Below are 15,485 nucleotides of genomic sequence, written 5' to 3' on the forward strand. Positions count from 1 at the left end.
ACATGACAATTAACTTCACTGTGCGTTAATTATGTCGGAGGCCTACTTTGCAACTTAGAAAACCGCGGTATATCAAGTATTTCAGATAGAAGCATCACATTGGTTAAATGTACTTTCTGACTTACACCACGATGAACTAATATGATGAGTTTATTGAAATAAACGTGATGTAATTATTTATATGGTGAACAATCAGGTATACATTAATTGTGATTGTAAGCAAGACGAATTAACCCCACAATAAAAATAAAAGCATTGTTATTTCCTTATAATAGATTCACTGCAATCGCCAGAAATATTACAGCCATGTACCACGGATTTACCTGTGCCGTTAAGCGATGGGTATTGGAAGGATAGATCTGTATTTGTGTCTCTGGTGTGCAGAAGTAAGCAGTGGACGAAAAAGCAGGCAGCCAAATGTCTAGATGATAAAAAAACTCATTCTTTATGGTGATTCCACATTGTTGCAAATAAAAAAAAGCGCTCGATAACATTTTTGAAACAAAAAATATTGTCTTTCACTTCGTGTTCCCAAGAACTGGAGACATTGTAGTTAAATTTAAAACAGGTGTTTCAGAAACTGATTTAATGGATAGAATTGTTCAATCTAATTGCTCCACAACAAATCATGTAATCGTTTTAAATTTTGCATATCATTATGGTACTTTCACAAACCGAGCGTTCTTAGAAAGAATATATCAGGCTAAATTGGCTGTTCAGCGTCTAATGTTAAGGTGTCCCACTACAAAAATTGTCATCAAACTCGCGCATCCACGTGATAACGCATTTATAGAACAAACTATACACAGTGCCAACTGGGTTTTCTATGACATAAACAGAATGATACGTCGGGTGTTTGGGGGTATTGGAATACATATTTTTAGATATATGGGATATTGTTTTATCGTCGTTTAAGACAAATACTGTTCACATGCCTGACACTGTCATAGTACAAGAAGTGTATCTCATGTTATCTCACATATGTCCAGAGCTAGTCGTTTCTAACTAATTTATTTTGCCCTGTTCCTCGTTTACGCCATAACGTATTGTTCCAAAACGAAAACTTACAGGCATACTTATTATCGAATGAATGCCCTCTTACAATGTACGTTATCTGCATAAAAGTGATGTAAGAGCATAGAGTTCCTCAACAATTGAAATGAAAAAGCTAGTATGTACTTATTTATTGATTTGGATTTTGATTTAATAATTTCATTATATTATACAGCAGATGTGTTTTATATAATATGGTATTTGTTCGAAAATAAAAATAACAGAGGAATTAAATACTAAAATCGACGATAAACACAGTGACTCATTAATTAAAGAATAATGAACGACCCGCCGACCAATAATGGACGAAAGCTCACTTTGAACGACGTATATTTGCGAGACGTCAGCCGAGTACATATATGGAGCACTAACTGTGCTTTAGTCAATTATAGGTTGGAGGAGAGTTTATTATTGTTATTATGTTTTAGCGTTCTCAATATCAGGTCATTTGCTGCCACTTAAAGCGGAATAAAAGAGACACAAATGTACAGTTCACCGTCACTGGCCCGCGGCTCGGCATAATTTAAAACGTATTTCCGCAATCTCATATGACCATCTGAGTAAGAAACTTGTTTTAATCATCAAATATTATTGTATTTAAAGTTTCATTAAAGTTTCAAGTGACTGGTAAGTGCTGTGGTATAGCATTGTAATGATCGCCCGTGCATAAAATCACAACTGAGTTATTTTACTGTGTAACAGTTACTTTCAAATTCTACGTGAGCCCGGACGAAACTTACAGGTGTAACAAGTGAACGAATATGGATGAAATTGTAGAATGATGTGTAATCTCTTTGTACATAAAAAGTATACTAGTACTTTTCTATTAATGGTTTATGCAAGTTAATTTATTGAGTTGTACATCTGAATTGATGGGGAAAATATAATGTACAAGAAGATTGTCCATAGAGTATTGCTACGCTGAAAAATATGAATTTCAAAACAGTTGTTACTAGAGCGATAAACTATCACTTCCTCGCACCTCATCTACACATGATATTATCTTCACGACTGACATTTTTCTATGTGGTGGTGCAGAATTTTGAAACAAAATTATTTTATGACGAATTTCCAAATTCCTACTGATATTTTGTGAGAATTATCAAAGGTCAACAAAAATTTCCGAGAAAATGCATAGGATAAACAAATTATCACCAACACCGATGAGAACGACTATTGCCAAACTGCGAAAAGTATGCGCTGCTCACACTTTAACAATTTGAGGTGCGAGTGACAGTAATAATACTAAAGTCAATCTAAATGTTACTGCAAATCAAGTACGCAATAGTTGCATTCAAATTTGCCGAAAAAATAAAATTTGCAGTTGTATTTTATGCCAGTCGTAGCAGCCACCTCCACCCCCAAATAATTCCTGCTGGACAGGGCTTCGGCAGGCAATCTTACATTTAGATCGCCGGAACAATGACGATCTAGAAAGTACATGTGTGGCCGTCAAGAAAATATGGTCAAGAACACGTCAGTAAAACGACAAATTAATTAAACGGTCCGTCGCAGTACAGGACAGCACATGATTTTTTTGCCTTAAAATTGAAAAAAATGACCCGAGGATGTAACCATATTTTCCGGGCATTTTCCCTGGCTAACTGTTGATTGAGATGATTGACTTCAAAATGAAACCCATGCGTCGCAACACGATCTTGCTAGTACATTATAATTATTTGTTAATTATTTTCTTCAATGAATACGCCGGCGGCCAATATAAAAGGCTAGCTGTGATTGGCTGTAGCTAATACGAGATTTGAACGAAATTTGTATAGGCATTGGGTCAGAACCTTATTTTGACATTCGCAACTACCAAAACTTTAAAAAGCTGTCAACATAATATATCAGAATAAAATAAAATAAAATAAATATATGTTTCACGTTCAAGTAACTAGTAAATTGTGTCGTAATAGCATATTCGTTAAAGAAGCAGCAACTTCAAGCGAACGATGCTTTTTAGATGTTCTGAGGAAAGAATGGAACTGGGAGTTATCCTAAAGAAAACTGAAGGTATGATGATATTGCTAATCCATTACGAACCGTGTGTAAAGTGTAAATTATAAATTGAGCCAGCATCGGCAGTTGTGTACTGATTTGTTATCTACATGTACAGGTTTTTACAATAACTGAATAAACTCAAGTTCATTGCATACTTAATAACTTTATGCACTCGCATACATGATCTGAGTTACAAAATAAAATCATAGCAATGGTAGAGTTTATCAGGAAAATGCAGTTCATTTTGTGTTAGTGGTATGTGGTCTCATTTTCGTATTTCGTAAAAACAATAACATTTTACATAATATAACCCAACTCTGTTTAGGTAAACATAGTTTTAAAATAGCACTACACTACAGATGATAGGATTGAGTGAGAAATGGATTGCAACAGAGTATTTTTTTTTTGTATAAGCATGTTTCTCTGAAATTAATATTTTTTTATTTATTTACTCCACTATTTTTGTTTGCAATATTAGATAGTCTGAAACTTGTGTATGCCATCCACGGTATGAATCCATAATAAACACAATGCTTATTGTCGACTGAATGCAGAATATTTATTAAAAAAATGCGCACACATGTCACTATTTTCAGCAGACATACTGTGCATTTTGCGACGAATTTAATGATTTCAGTAATAATAGTCAATAATAAACAGCTTAATATATTCATATATTTTGCTAGTGTGCATAACATGTACATGTACAAATTCATAGCTGATGGTATTTAACATGTACGATGTTGTTATCCTTGCTCGAGTTAGTAAGTTGGGTGACACAGCGCTAGACAGGCGTTAATTCCCTGTGATCTGATCATTTCATTGATTTTCTTTAGGACTATTCTATCTAATATAGTGTTTAATACACACCTGTGCAAATGTGCGTATAATTTAAGCGAAACTCTGGTAATACATAACCATTTAAATGTTATCTAGAAATGTTATATCACAATAAATATAATATGAAAACAAATATTGAACAATAATTTAGATTGCTACTTCTTTAATTTGCAAACATTTTGAGATACCTTTCGTAAGCAGTTTTCGCAACGAAAACATATAACGTGTTGCGTGCTGAGGTAACATATAACAGATAAAAAAAACATTATCATTTTAAAAGTGTTAATGAGCAAAATATGTCAAATGGTGCTTTGTATGATTAAGCACTTCACATCATTGGACAGTAATCATAATACACAATAAATATATCACATAATCAAGGAAGTACTTATTCCTAAATATAAACATTGATAATTAAAATGTATAATAAATAACAATTACAAAATATAATTTGTTTATTATAATAATGACGACAAATCTTATATGTGGATTTCGTTTAGATGAACTTACTATATACACTAAACCATTACACATTTTTGTGATCAGTGTATAGCATTTGTGATTGTAAAATTCTGCTGTGCAAATATTAGGGAATTTAGCAAAATGCAAGATAGCCTAACTTTGGTATGGAAGTTATTGGATGGTAATACTCATCTAAGTGTTTAGTGAAACATCTGGTATTACCTTTTATTGTCATGAAGTTCCAAATGAAGCTTCGGTCTCAATGTATCCTGCTAATTCATCTTGGTCTTATTGTAGCTGTTTTGTAGACACGTCGTGTGAAAGAAAGTTCTTTCAATGTTGCAGCCAAAATGTGAGCAATGAGTCTGTTCGCGATAATTAGGCTTACAAAAATGTTTTGTCCCGTACATGCATAAAATTGCACTTGTTTACATTTTAATACATGTATTTTATGTATAACAGAAAACATGGTATTCATTTTAGCTTTGTATAGTTGTATTCTTAGATGCAGTAAATGATGTTATATATATGAACAACAAGTTCTTGTTTCATACCAGATTACTTCGTATGTGAAACCATATTAGGGATAACACGTTTTTGCTGACATAAGTAAACATAACAACTTAGTTTCACATCAAAACACTCTTGCTCAATTCACTGACTCATGAACCATGCTTAATATCAAGTCATTGCTGTAAAATCCACAAACTTTAATTATCGCTGCAGTGCGGCCACTTTTTATGAAGCAGCGCTATTACTAGATACACAGCCTCCCCTTTGTTCTATTTGAAGTTAGTCCTATGCTGGACGAAATTATTTTTGATGGCGAACAAAAACGATAGTGTTCATGCAGTACTGCAGATTATGACATGTTGTTTGAAACCAACTTCCAATGTAAGTATCCATGGTGTGTTTACATTTATTACGTATATAATTCTATTAATTATAATCATATCAATATCCAGATATCTGGTGGAAACATGACATGTAATTGTTTCAATTAAATTAAATTCACATTATTCCACAAATTATTTACATATATCACCTTTGCTTAACGCCATTTGGTTGAAATGAAATACGTAGTGCATAAGCACATCGTGTCGATGGGAAATAAGCTTTAGAGGCGAGACTGGACGCATGTAATAAAATCGTAATCTCAATGAATAATAATACAGCAATCCACCCTTTGCTATGAAAATTCAATAATACGTTTGGTTGACGAAATGCTTAAATATAAACACTGATCACTATACACGCAGTTTAAATAAACACCCGAATTCCCTTATCGGTTTAGTAAAAAATGCAGGTGGTACCTTATACTAATACTGTTCCACTGAACCGAAAATATCCAATATTTAATATTATATTCGTCATCGTGTTAAAACCACTGTGGATTTCCTACTGCGCAATATACATACTACTGTACAATCGATGATCTACATACAGTTAAATTCAGCATGAGAAACGTATTGAGAATGCGCCATTGTGGTATTTTAATAATCATAGTTGCTGTTTTTGGTAATTTGTATGTGGTGAGTACAATTCCTTGCGTCTTAATTTAAACACAACGCGTGATTACATGTGTATGGAACGCCATGATATATTATCATATTGTCATGACATGATATGCCTTCGCTATTTCATAATATGCTTTCACCCTAACCCGATTGGAATTAGCAACAACATGATATACAATCTACTTTAAATAACATGTATTAACCGTTAATGGTTTATTGTCCACTTCAAACATTTGAAAAGAGGGAAATTTACAAGTTTCTCGCGACAAACCAAAAACTGCCGAAACACGCGACTCGTCATTACACTGTCTGGAGTGATATCCTTTTAATCAAACATGGATATACCACGAATTGCAAATCAAAAAACAAATAACGGCGATCTGAATTCCATATGGCAAGAACGCCACAAGCTGATTCCTAAAATCAAAACTGACTACTTTTTGTATGTGTATACTTGCCACGAAATAGATGACCAGGCCCACATTTCCATGTGGCAAAGATTAGTAGTCGATAGTTCCGCTGTACAGTCGTCGTGCATACTTTGCAGTATCTTCGTAATAACCTATTATTACCACTACAATACAGATTCAATTAAATGCAACAGTTCAATAACATTAAAGCACTAGTTCCACACTGACGCAGAAGTCCACGATAATACTCGGATCAGAAAGAGGTTGAAAGAAGTGTACAACTCTTACTCGGTAACGCATTTCCACGCCACATTCATGTCAAAGTGGTGTCTACGATACCAAGGACGCATTAGCAACAGTTATGGGTCAATTTCTGCAGTATTGTACGTGTATCAGGAGAATACTGACCAGAAAAGAAGCACAACTGATGAGTAAGCCGTGAAATACATGACTTGAATCATTTGACCGTTATTAGTTATGTTATCTATTACACATGATTACGTAATTTTATTTACTTCTTTCATTATTCTCCGACTTTTGTTTACTAATTTGTGAATTTTGTGCACGTTTCAGCCAATCATATCAGTGTGTCCACCGCGCCTCTCGCTATTAACAAATTTCAAACTATATCATTTGGTTCATACTTTCAATTTAGATTCTTGCCATTTTCCATGTATTTATTTTTTATTTTTTCACGTTTTATCTGGTTTGTCAATATATACATGTAGGAGAATTGTCACTCAGGAAATCAAGACTCCGTTTAGTCAACGCGTTGCACTTGCCCTGAGACTCCGACGTCTTCACACATAAAGGCGGGCCCATAAGTGGCACCCTCACGCGAGTGCCACATCGTCATTTACATGATTTTAGTCAGAAGCGACCAATATCATGGAATAGGCGGCTTAGACTCTGGAACGCTGAGACTCGTGATACACCCTACATTTCTCCCACACCAGTCATTTCTAGTGCGTTAAATGTGTGTTTGTAAGGAGGTTTTACACCTTGTTTTGATTAATGCTCCATAATACCAATATATGGCGGTTTGATCTCATTCTCTTCACAAAATATGACATCATGTTATACTTAATCATCCGCTATTTAGAATGTGGCACAGTTGCCTCGATAACAAAATTAACGTCCTCGATGTTATATCTACTTATAAAAACTAACTTTTGCGAGAACGGAATACAAACAATTAATATCGTAACGCTATAACATTCTTTTTTGACAGAGAAAATTCAACGTTGTGCCAGTAATGTTTTGTAGCAACACTGAATCGGCTCCGCATACCATTCCGAGAGATGTTTTTTCTACCGGCAATAATCAAGAAGTAGCCTACCGAAGCCGCGATCTTTTCCCGTATGATAACTATAATCGATTTGCCATGGACTGGATAGGAATCGTAGACGAGTTGGAGTGGTCACATCTACATACTGAACATGAAGCTATTAGAATAAATATGAGCAAACCGTTCGATATAGGTGATGGATTGCGTAGTATAACATCAATGAATAAAACAAGGTAATACTGTCAACATGCACGATTCATGTATAAAAAGTATTATATTCATATAAGGGTTGTTAGATTGAAATATCAATCCCACCTATTTAGTTCTAGCTCAAGCTTCTAAAAAAAACAAGCTCACGTTTTGTCTTCTAATTGCAGCATTTGATGTAGAAATTCGTAAAGCATGATTCGGCCATTGTTAAAGGGACAAATGAAATGACTTGAACAAGGCGGGCGCTCACACGTGTGGGTGTCCTACATAGAGCAACCGAAAAAATTAATCAAGTATCGTAAGAAATCACAAAACATTTCCCCTTATTGTTAAATTGTGAAACGGCACGAAATTCGGCAAATATACAAATTTATTAGCTCTATTTAAAAAAGTAGAGCAACACATAAGAATCAAATAAGTTAATTCAGTTATGAATATTGCTATTTTACTCGACAGAGGTAGATTTTAAAGTTTAATTTGAATGTATAATTTATATAAATATGCCATCTGTCAATTTAATAGGATGTACGATAACGAAAACATAACTAGATTTAATTTTGGGCATGTAATGAAGCGCATGGTATTTCAAACAAACACATCAATCGCAACTGAGTTACACAATTTTCAACTTTACATTTAATTATACAATACCCGAATATTCTTGGTCGACTTCAACACTCAATTACGGTTAACACATAATTACGTGTTTTCAATTTAATTATATAGGGTGACATTATACGGCGGGCGAAGTGACATTAAAAAAGGCGGGTTCATTCATGTGGTCATGATAACGTTTGATGAATATGGTCGATCCAGAGACAGAGGAGGAGATTTCGTTTCTCTAGTAATGTCGAACAAGGCTCTCAATAAAAGCACAGCTGGTCGTGTTATCGACTATGATAATGGAACATACTCTGTGTTTTGTTATGCTGCCTGGGCCGGTGACGCACATATTTCTATTAGACTCACGCTCAACAGGGAAGGTGTACAATTTCTGCAGAACATGATAAAAAATAAAGAGAAACTCATAACATACAACGCCGAGTACACAAACGGTACTTCAAATGAAAGAAGCAACTGTGCGTTGGTTAATGAAGGCGTGTGGGATAATCAGTGTGAATATGTCAATCAACATGCAATGGGAAAAACGGTTATTATATGCGATAAACCACAGTACTTTGATTGTGACCAGATAGAAAACATTACTATGAAGCTTCAAAGTCTTAATGTAGCAGCTGCTGCCATGGTTTCCGACTTAAAGTATATATTTGACAGGTTAGTATGATGTTTATAAGTGATATGAGTGTGTAGCTGATATATGTATTAAACACCTAGCTGTGTCGAAACTCTTGATATCGGGGCTCGATGGTCACGTTTATCATTTGATGTTTATTTTAAAATATGTTTAAATATGGTTCCAATGGCTCGCGATGATGGGGGATTATAGCACGTTTATTAATAACCTCTTGAAGTTTGGAATGTTCTCTGCATGTATACGTCAGGTTGTCGTCAAATTGTGAGTGTGCCCTCGTCTACAAATATTTACATATCATTAGAATGGAATGCCGTATTAAAAGAACAACTTTGATATAATATTTAATAAAAACAGAACTTCCTCAACTGGCCTTTGACCTTTGTTGGGATATGCTGTCATATTCATGTCAAAATTAAAAGTATGTCATTTAATGGTACGTTATATTTTAGAAGCCAAATCATTTAATTTTACCATGCGAGATTTCAGTGTTTATATTGCAATTCCAAAATGCGCTAATCCACTCCAAACTGCGCATGTCATTCTATTATGCATAATATAATGACGCAAATTTTGAGATGGCTTGATTGCGCTACGGTTCTACTTTGATGTGGCTATTCATTTGAATTATGACGTATCTTATCATAGCTTTTACATTCCTATTTCACAATCTGCTTTATATTTTTGGCACCAACTAACTGCGTACATATGCCTATCGGCGTATCCTGAAATGTATCATTGCGGACAAATTGAAACACAATTCTCCTTTCCAAATTACGAAGTCATTTAACACGCCCTTGACAATGAACAATCAAGATGCATTCAATTAGCATATTGATCATGGAGAAGACCGGATGATTTGGAGGGCGATATCAAACATTACACTAAATAAATTAATGCATATATAACATAAACTGATGACTTTTACTTGTTGGGTGGAAAGTAAATGCTTGTGGTGCAATAATTATGTTTAATGTAACCCTTGTTTATAATTTTACAGAAAATATAACGAACAGTTATCATTGAAATTACAAATCGAAGGTACGGCGACTTTAAAATTATGCATAATTATTTATATAATATGGAATCTATTTAATATTAATACATTATAATTGAAATACTGAACGATAAGGTAACGATAAGTGTTAAATTAATAGTTTAATGTCTTCATGCTGCCATTTGTCCCTAATACATATTCTCATATCAGATGCACTGCTCCCACAAGAAAAACTGAAACCATGCGCTGCAGACTTGCGTATACCGCTGAGCGATGGATATTGGTACAACAAATCTGTATTTGTGCCTCTGGTATGTAAAAGTCAGCAGTGGACGATAGACCAAGCAGCAAGGTGTCTAGCTGATAAACAGATCATTCTTTATGGTGATTCAACTTTAATGCAAATAGGAATGGTACTGAAGAATACATTCAAAATAAAACACATTATCTCTACCTTTGTTTTTCCAATGGTAGCAAATGCTGTCATGCGATTCAAAAAAGGGGTTTTAGAAAGTGATCGTCTAGACAGAATCTCTCAGGTAAATTGCTCTATTGCAAATCATGTCATCGTTTTAAACTTTGCATACCATTTTGGTGCCTTCACAAACCGGGCATACTTAGAAAGATTATATCATGCTAAATTGGCTGTGCAAAATCTACTGTCAAGATGTCCCAAATCAATTGTGCTGATAAAACTATCACATCCGCGTGACAATGAATCTATAGAGCAAAGTGTGCATAGTAGTAACTGGGTCTTCTATGACATGAACAGAATGATACGTCGTGTGTTTGGTGGTATTGGAGTGCGTTTTTGGGATATATGGGATTTAGTAATTTCGTCGTTTGAGAACATCAATGTTCACATGAATACCCGCGTTATAGTTCAAGAAGTGCATCTTATGCTATCGTATATTTGTCCTGAGTTGGTGATGACTTAGGTATGTTATATGTTATGTTATATATATTGGGCAAAACAGGTAGAAACTGCGGATGTTGTAGTAAATACATTATTGATAGTCATTGCCGATTTTAGTAGGCCTATTCATTAGATATTGTTGACTGGATTCCATGAATAGTCGGTTTAACCAGCAGCAATAGTTTTTCTAACATTGACGGAATAAAGTAAGTACATATAATATGAAGAAGCACTAAATACAAATATTGAAATTATATTATATTAAGCGCAGGGATTGATCATTTTGTACAATTTAATTGTAATCTAGAACAACACGTTAGTTTTAATGTTGTAATTGATGTTGTGTGATATATCAGTAACTACAAAAAACATATGTTTTTATTATTTGGTATGATTATTTAACTATGCCCAATTTACAATTATTTTCGTAGACATATTTTTCAAAGAAGTTAAAAGTAATATAAGATTATTTCAATTCATAACTTGTTTGTGTAAACTTGTGAAATTACACCTTTATTACATTCACACACGGAGCGGAACAACTAGTTTTGAAACTAAATATGTAAACAATATATTTTAATCCCGAGTTAATTTTCATGACTCGAGGAAAGATTTTGTCTGATTGAATCAACCGAGGACTCGACATTAATATATTTAGTATTCATTCGGACGCAGTCCAAAAACGGGGACATATGGATTGATTTATGTGTGTCCGTGTATCCATGCATCCGTGCGTGCTTCCGGACATGTATTTTAAACATGCCTGGGCCGATTACACACATGCATCATACGTAATATTACATATGCACATCCGATTTGTTTATAGATCTGATTCAAAATGAATGAATGGCGGTATTTTTTGTGCTGAAATATCATCAAAATCAAACTTGGTGCATATGTTGGATACTATGTGACCTTAATGCACGTCATTTTATTTTTCAGATTGAAAACAATAATTGGCCGACTGGCCGCTATTTTGCCATATTTCTACCATGTTATAACTGAATATGTTCGAATTTTAAATATTCATTATACATCATGTCATAGATAATACAGACATATTGATTTGACTTTCTGATTCAAAATAGCAAAATGGCCGTAAATCCGTAACCGGATCTTGGCGTTTGTGGATGGATTATGTTCAAACATGGTTCATACATTAAACATTTTGCGTCTCTTGTGCACGCCATTTTATTTTTTAGAACGAATTGGTTGAAGGGCGGCCATTTTGTTTTTATTAATGTTGTTTCAGATCAATATCTCTCAACATGCACAAGTACTCATTGGCAAAATTAGATAACTAACGGGGACTGTGCCAAGCTTGGCTGGTTACTTTGAGCTTTATGTACCCGTACATGTGTTACACGCAACGTCCACGTTTTAATCCTGTCAGAGGCAAATGTTGATTCTATGTTACTATATCAATAAAAACTGTTGTTTTTTAACAGCTGTTTGACATGAAAATCTAATAAAACGTGATGGCAAATTGTTAGGGATACTGAATTATTTATTTATAAATGTCTGGCTAGTATACATATATAAAATACAAATAATTATGGATCACATTTTATGATACAAACGTTACGTTACTTGCATGAGAGTGTGCACGTGACACACGAACTTATAATTATGTATTTCTGCATGAGAACATTTCAATCCTGTTACCAACTCGTATTTATTCTATTTTTCTACGTCGAACTTTCACAAAACACAAAGCTCCTAGACAGTTCATTTTACAATTTACTGTTCACTTCCTCAACATTTTCCCGAGTGGGATATTTAAACTCTTAATACCGACCAACCAGAAAGTATAGTTTGAGTATTTAAGAGCAGAACAAACCTTGACAAACTCATCACACATTTAAAATACAATTTTATTTTTAAATACAATGTGCTCTATTAACAACAGAAACATGAATAGAAATATTACTGGTCGGAAGAAAACGTGCTTTTTTGAACGCTCCTGCTGTCGGGCAACTGGCTAGTCTTTTTCCATCTTTTCACATTGCTTCATTGTTAACGTTTCTACTTGTTGCTGCGTGGCCAGGATGGCGGCTGTTCAAACGAAGGCTCCGAGCACGCCTGATATTTGTCTGACAAGAAACCATGTGGTTCGTTGTGAAAGTGTTGAAGGGATTCCAGTCCAAACATGTGTCAAAGCAGCGGCTGATTTAGGCGAAGGTAGCAACACTATTGTTGCTTCAAGAATGAACAAATATCATGTCGTTGGTTTCGTGTGTTGACAAGGCCTGTGCTAATCGGATGGTTATTGGGTTTGATGAATACATGAACACATTTACTTGACATACATACTGGCAAACTCATCGCAACAGTTTTATAAATCTACAATGTTGGTGGGGAAATTGTAAAATATAAAATTAAAATGACTAACACAAGATTGTCACTTAAAAAATAACAATTACAAAAACAATAAAGCCATGCTGAATGCCAATGAAATTCATGATATGGAAAACAGCATGGGAAGCGGAACATTCCCCGAGAGCTATCATGATAAAAATAATGCTTATAACACGCGTGCGCGCTACCGATTTTTGCATGGATGCGATGTTTCTCGTACTTTTTCAATTTGAAAAACAGAATAGTACGAAAAATAACATATTTCACCTTAAACAAAAGAAAACTACATATCACTAGAAACATTTACAAAAACTAGTATAACCCTGTTACCACTGATAAAAATTCACAAGACACCATTCTTGATGTCTTACCATAGCTTAGCGAAAGTGACCGTGATGACCTGGATGACGTATGATAAATTTAGAAAAACGGTCCAGCTTCTCTCTGTTGGGCGTACCCATAGTATTGATGGGATACTATCAGAAATTGTGAAGTGTCATTGGTCCACAAGAAAGGAGACAATACACTATTAAAAAATTGGCGCCCTGCGAGTCTGCATTGTAGTGACTACAACAAATAAACACATTGTCACTACGTCTCCGCTCTGTTATTGGTTCAATTATATATTCTGATTAAAGCAGCATTCCAAACCGTCACATTGATGACAATAATAACTTACGTCGTGATTGTACTGATTATTCCAACATTAATACATCTTCTCTGGGGATTGACCAGGAAAATGCTCTTGATCGGATTCATCATGAATACCTTTTTAAACTTTTGAAAGCTTTTGAGTTTCATCCTGTCATCAGCTATATCCGTTATAATGCACAATCATTGATCATAATAAACAGCTCCCTCACAGCCCCTGTTTTAAATTCGCAGGATATACACAGGGCTGTTCATTATCACCACTTCTTTGTGTCATTGCTGTCGAGCCATTACTTGATAAAATCAGAAAAGAAAATATTATCGAGGGTATTACAATCCCGAATAGTAATGGTCGTCACTGCAAATTGACAGCTCATTTATAAGACGTCGATTTTTTCATCACTCGCCGCCGCGATTTCGAGAAATTAGGGAAATGGATCTGTATACATGATTGAATTAGAAGGGTTATGGTTAGCTCGTGGCGAAGAAACATCATCTAGCTACTGGGCATTAAATGAAACTGAATTAAATTAAATGTTGGGATGTACTTGGGCAACATCAAGCTTTTTACGGACTAGAACTTGACAGAGCTTGGACAAAAGGTCGAAAATAAAATAGAATGTTAGTCTCATTTTGCAACCAGCGTGTCATGTAGAGGGCGCCTGCTTGTTATTAACAATGTGTTATCTTCACATTTACTATAGAGAATACACAGCCTATCCCCATATACCTGACATAATTACTTCCCTCCAAAAACATTTGTTAAATGTTTGTGCCAAGGACGCTATTGGGTCCCGGCCGAAATATTATAAATATCTTTAGAAAACGGTGTGCAGAATTTTACTAACCTAGCTAGACGAATTAACACCATGCGTATTAAATACATTCAAATATATCTCTCTTCAGATTTGCTAACGCCGCTAACAGTAATTTAATGTATGCACGCCATCGGCTTTGACCCAACCTCAATATATCACTTCTTCATTTCCCACAATTGTATTCAGACTTACTACATTGTTAGAAACCAGTAGACAAGAGACACAATCTTGATATTCGTGCGACTAGTTTACTTGCTGAACCTCTCTTTCGTAACCCGTTCATACCTCACCCAGTCAGGAACGTCTTTTAAAACACTTGATCGATGCGGGAGTTGTAAGGTTTTGTGATTGGGGTCTTCAAGCTAATATTTTGTGCATAAAGTCAATATCCGCTCTGCAGGTATACTTAATGTCAGTATCAAGGTCAGCCACGATGCCATTCCAACTAAATGAAAAAATGTCATTAGCACAAAATTCAAAAACAACGATGTTAATAAACCATCTCCACCACATCTAATCTTGTATTTGCATGAGTCAGATGATTTAAACTTGCCACTGTATGAAATTGAAAAACGGTGCGATATATAAATATTTATTAATGGTTTTAATATAAATCACCATCCATATAAATTGTCTGGTGATACATACCCATACGCTCTTTGTTCATTTATCAATGCATTGTCAATGCTGTTAAGGTTACTTTCATGAAATA

The 15,485-nt window shown here is 34.7% G+C and overlaps 1 protein-coding gene across 1 annotated transcript; it reads left to right on the forward strand.

The window, feature by feature from the left end:
• Positions 1-338: 338 nt before the first annotated feature.
• LOC144363363 (NXPE family member 4-like) lies at positions 339-10,968 on the forward strand. Its single transcript, XM_085498719.1, has 5 exons — positions 339-386; positions 7,515-7,804; positions 8,508-9,056; positions 10,034-10,074; positions 10,241-10,968. The coding sequence occupies exons 1-5, from the start codon at positions 339-341 to the stop codon at positions 10,966-10,968; spliced, it is 1,656 nt and encodes a 551-aa protein (XP_085354845.1).
• Positions 10,969-15,485: the final 4,517 nt, after the last annotated feature.

Source organism: Saccoglossus kowalevskii, chromosome 5 (genome assembly GCF_978046115.1).
Source record: "Saccoglossus kowalevskii chromosome 5, keSacKowa6.1, whole genome shotgun sequence".
In the NCBI taxonomy this organism is placed as follows: domain Eukaryota; kingdom Metazoa; phylum Hemichordata; class Enteropneusta; family Harrimaniidae; genus Saccoglossus; species Saccoglossus kowalevskii.

Coding starts and splice junctions, on each gene's coding strand:
- LOC144363363 (XM_085498719.1), top strand. CDS start 339: ATGGGTATTGGAAGGATAGATCTGTATTTGTGTCTCTGGTGTGCAGAA. Junction 387..7,514: donor TGTGTCTCTGGTGTGCAGAA/GTAAGCAGTGGA, acceptor CTTTTTTGACAG/AGAAAATTCAACGTTGTGCC. Junction 10,075..10,240: donor ATTGAAATTACAAATCGAAG/GTACGGCGACTT, acceptor TTCTCATATCAG/ATGCACTGCTCCCACAAGAA.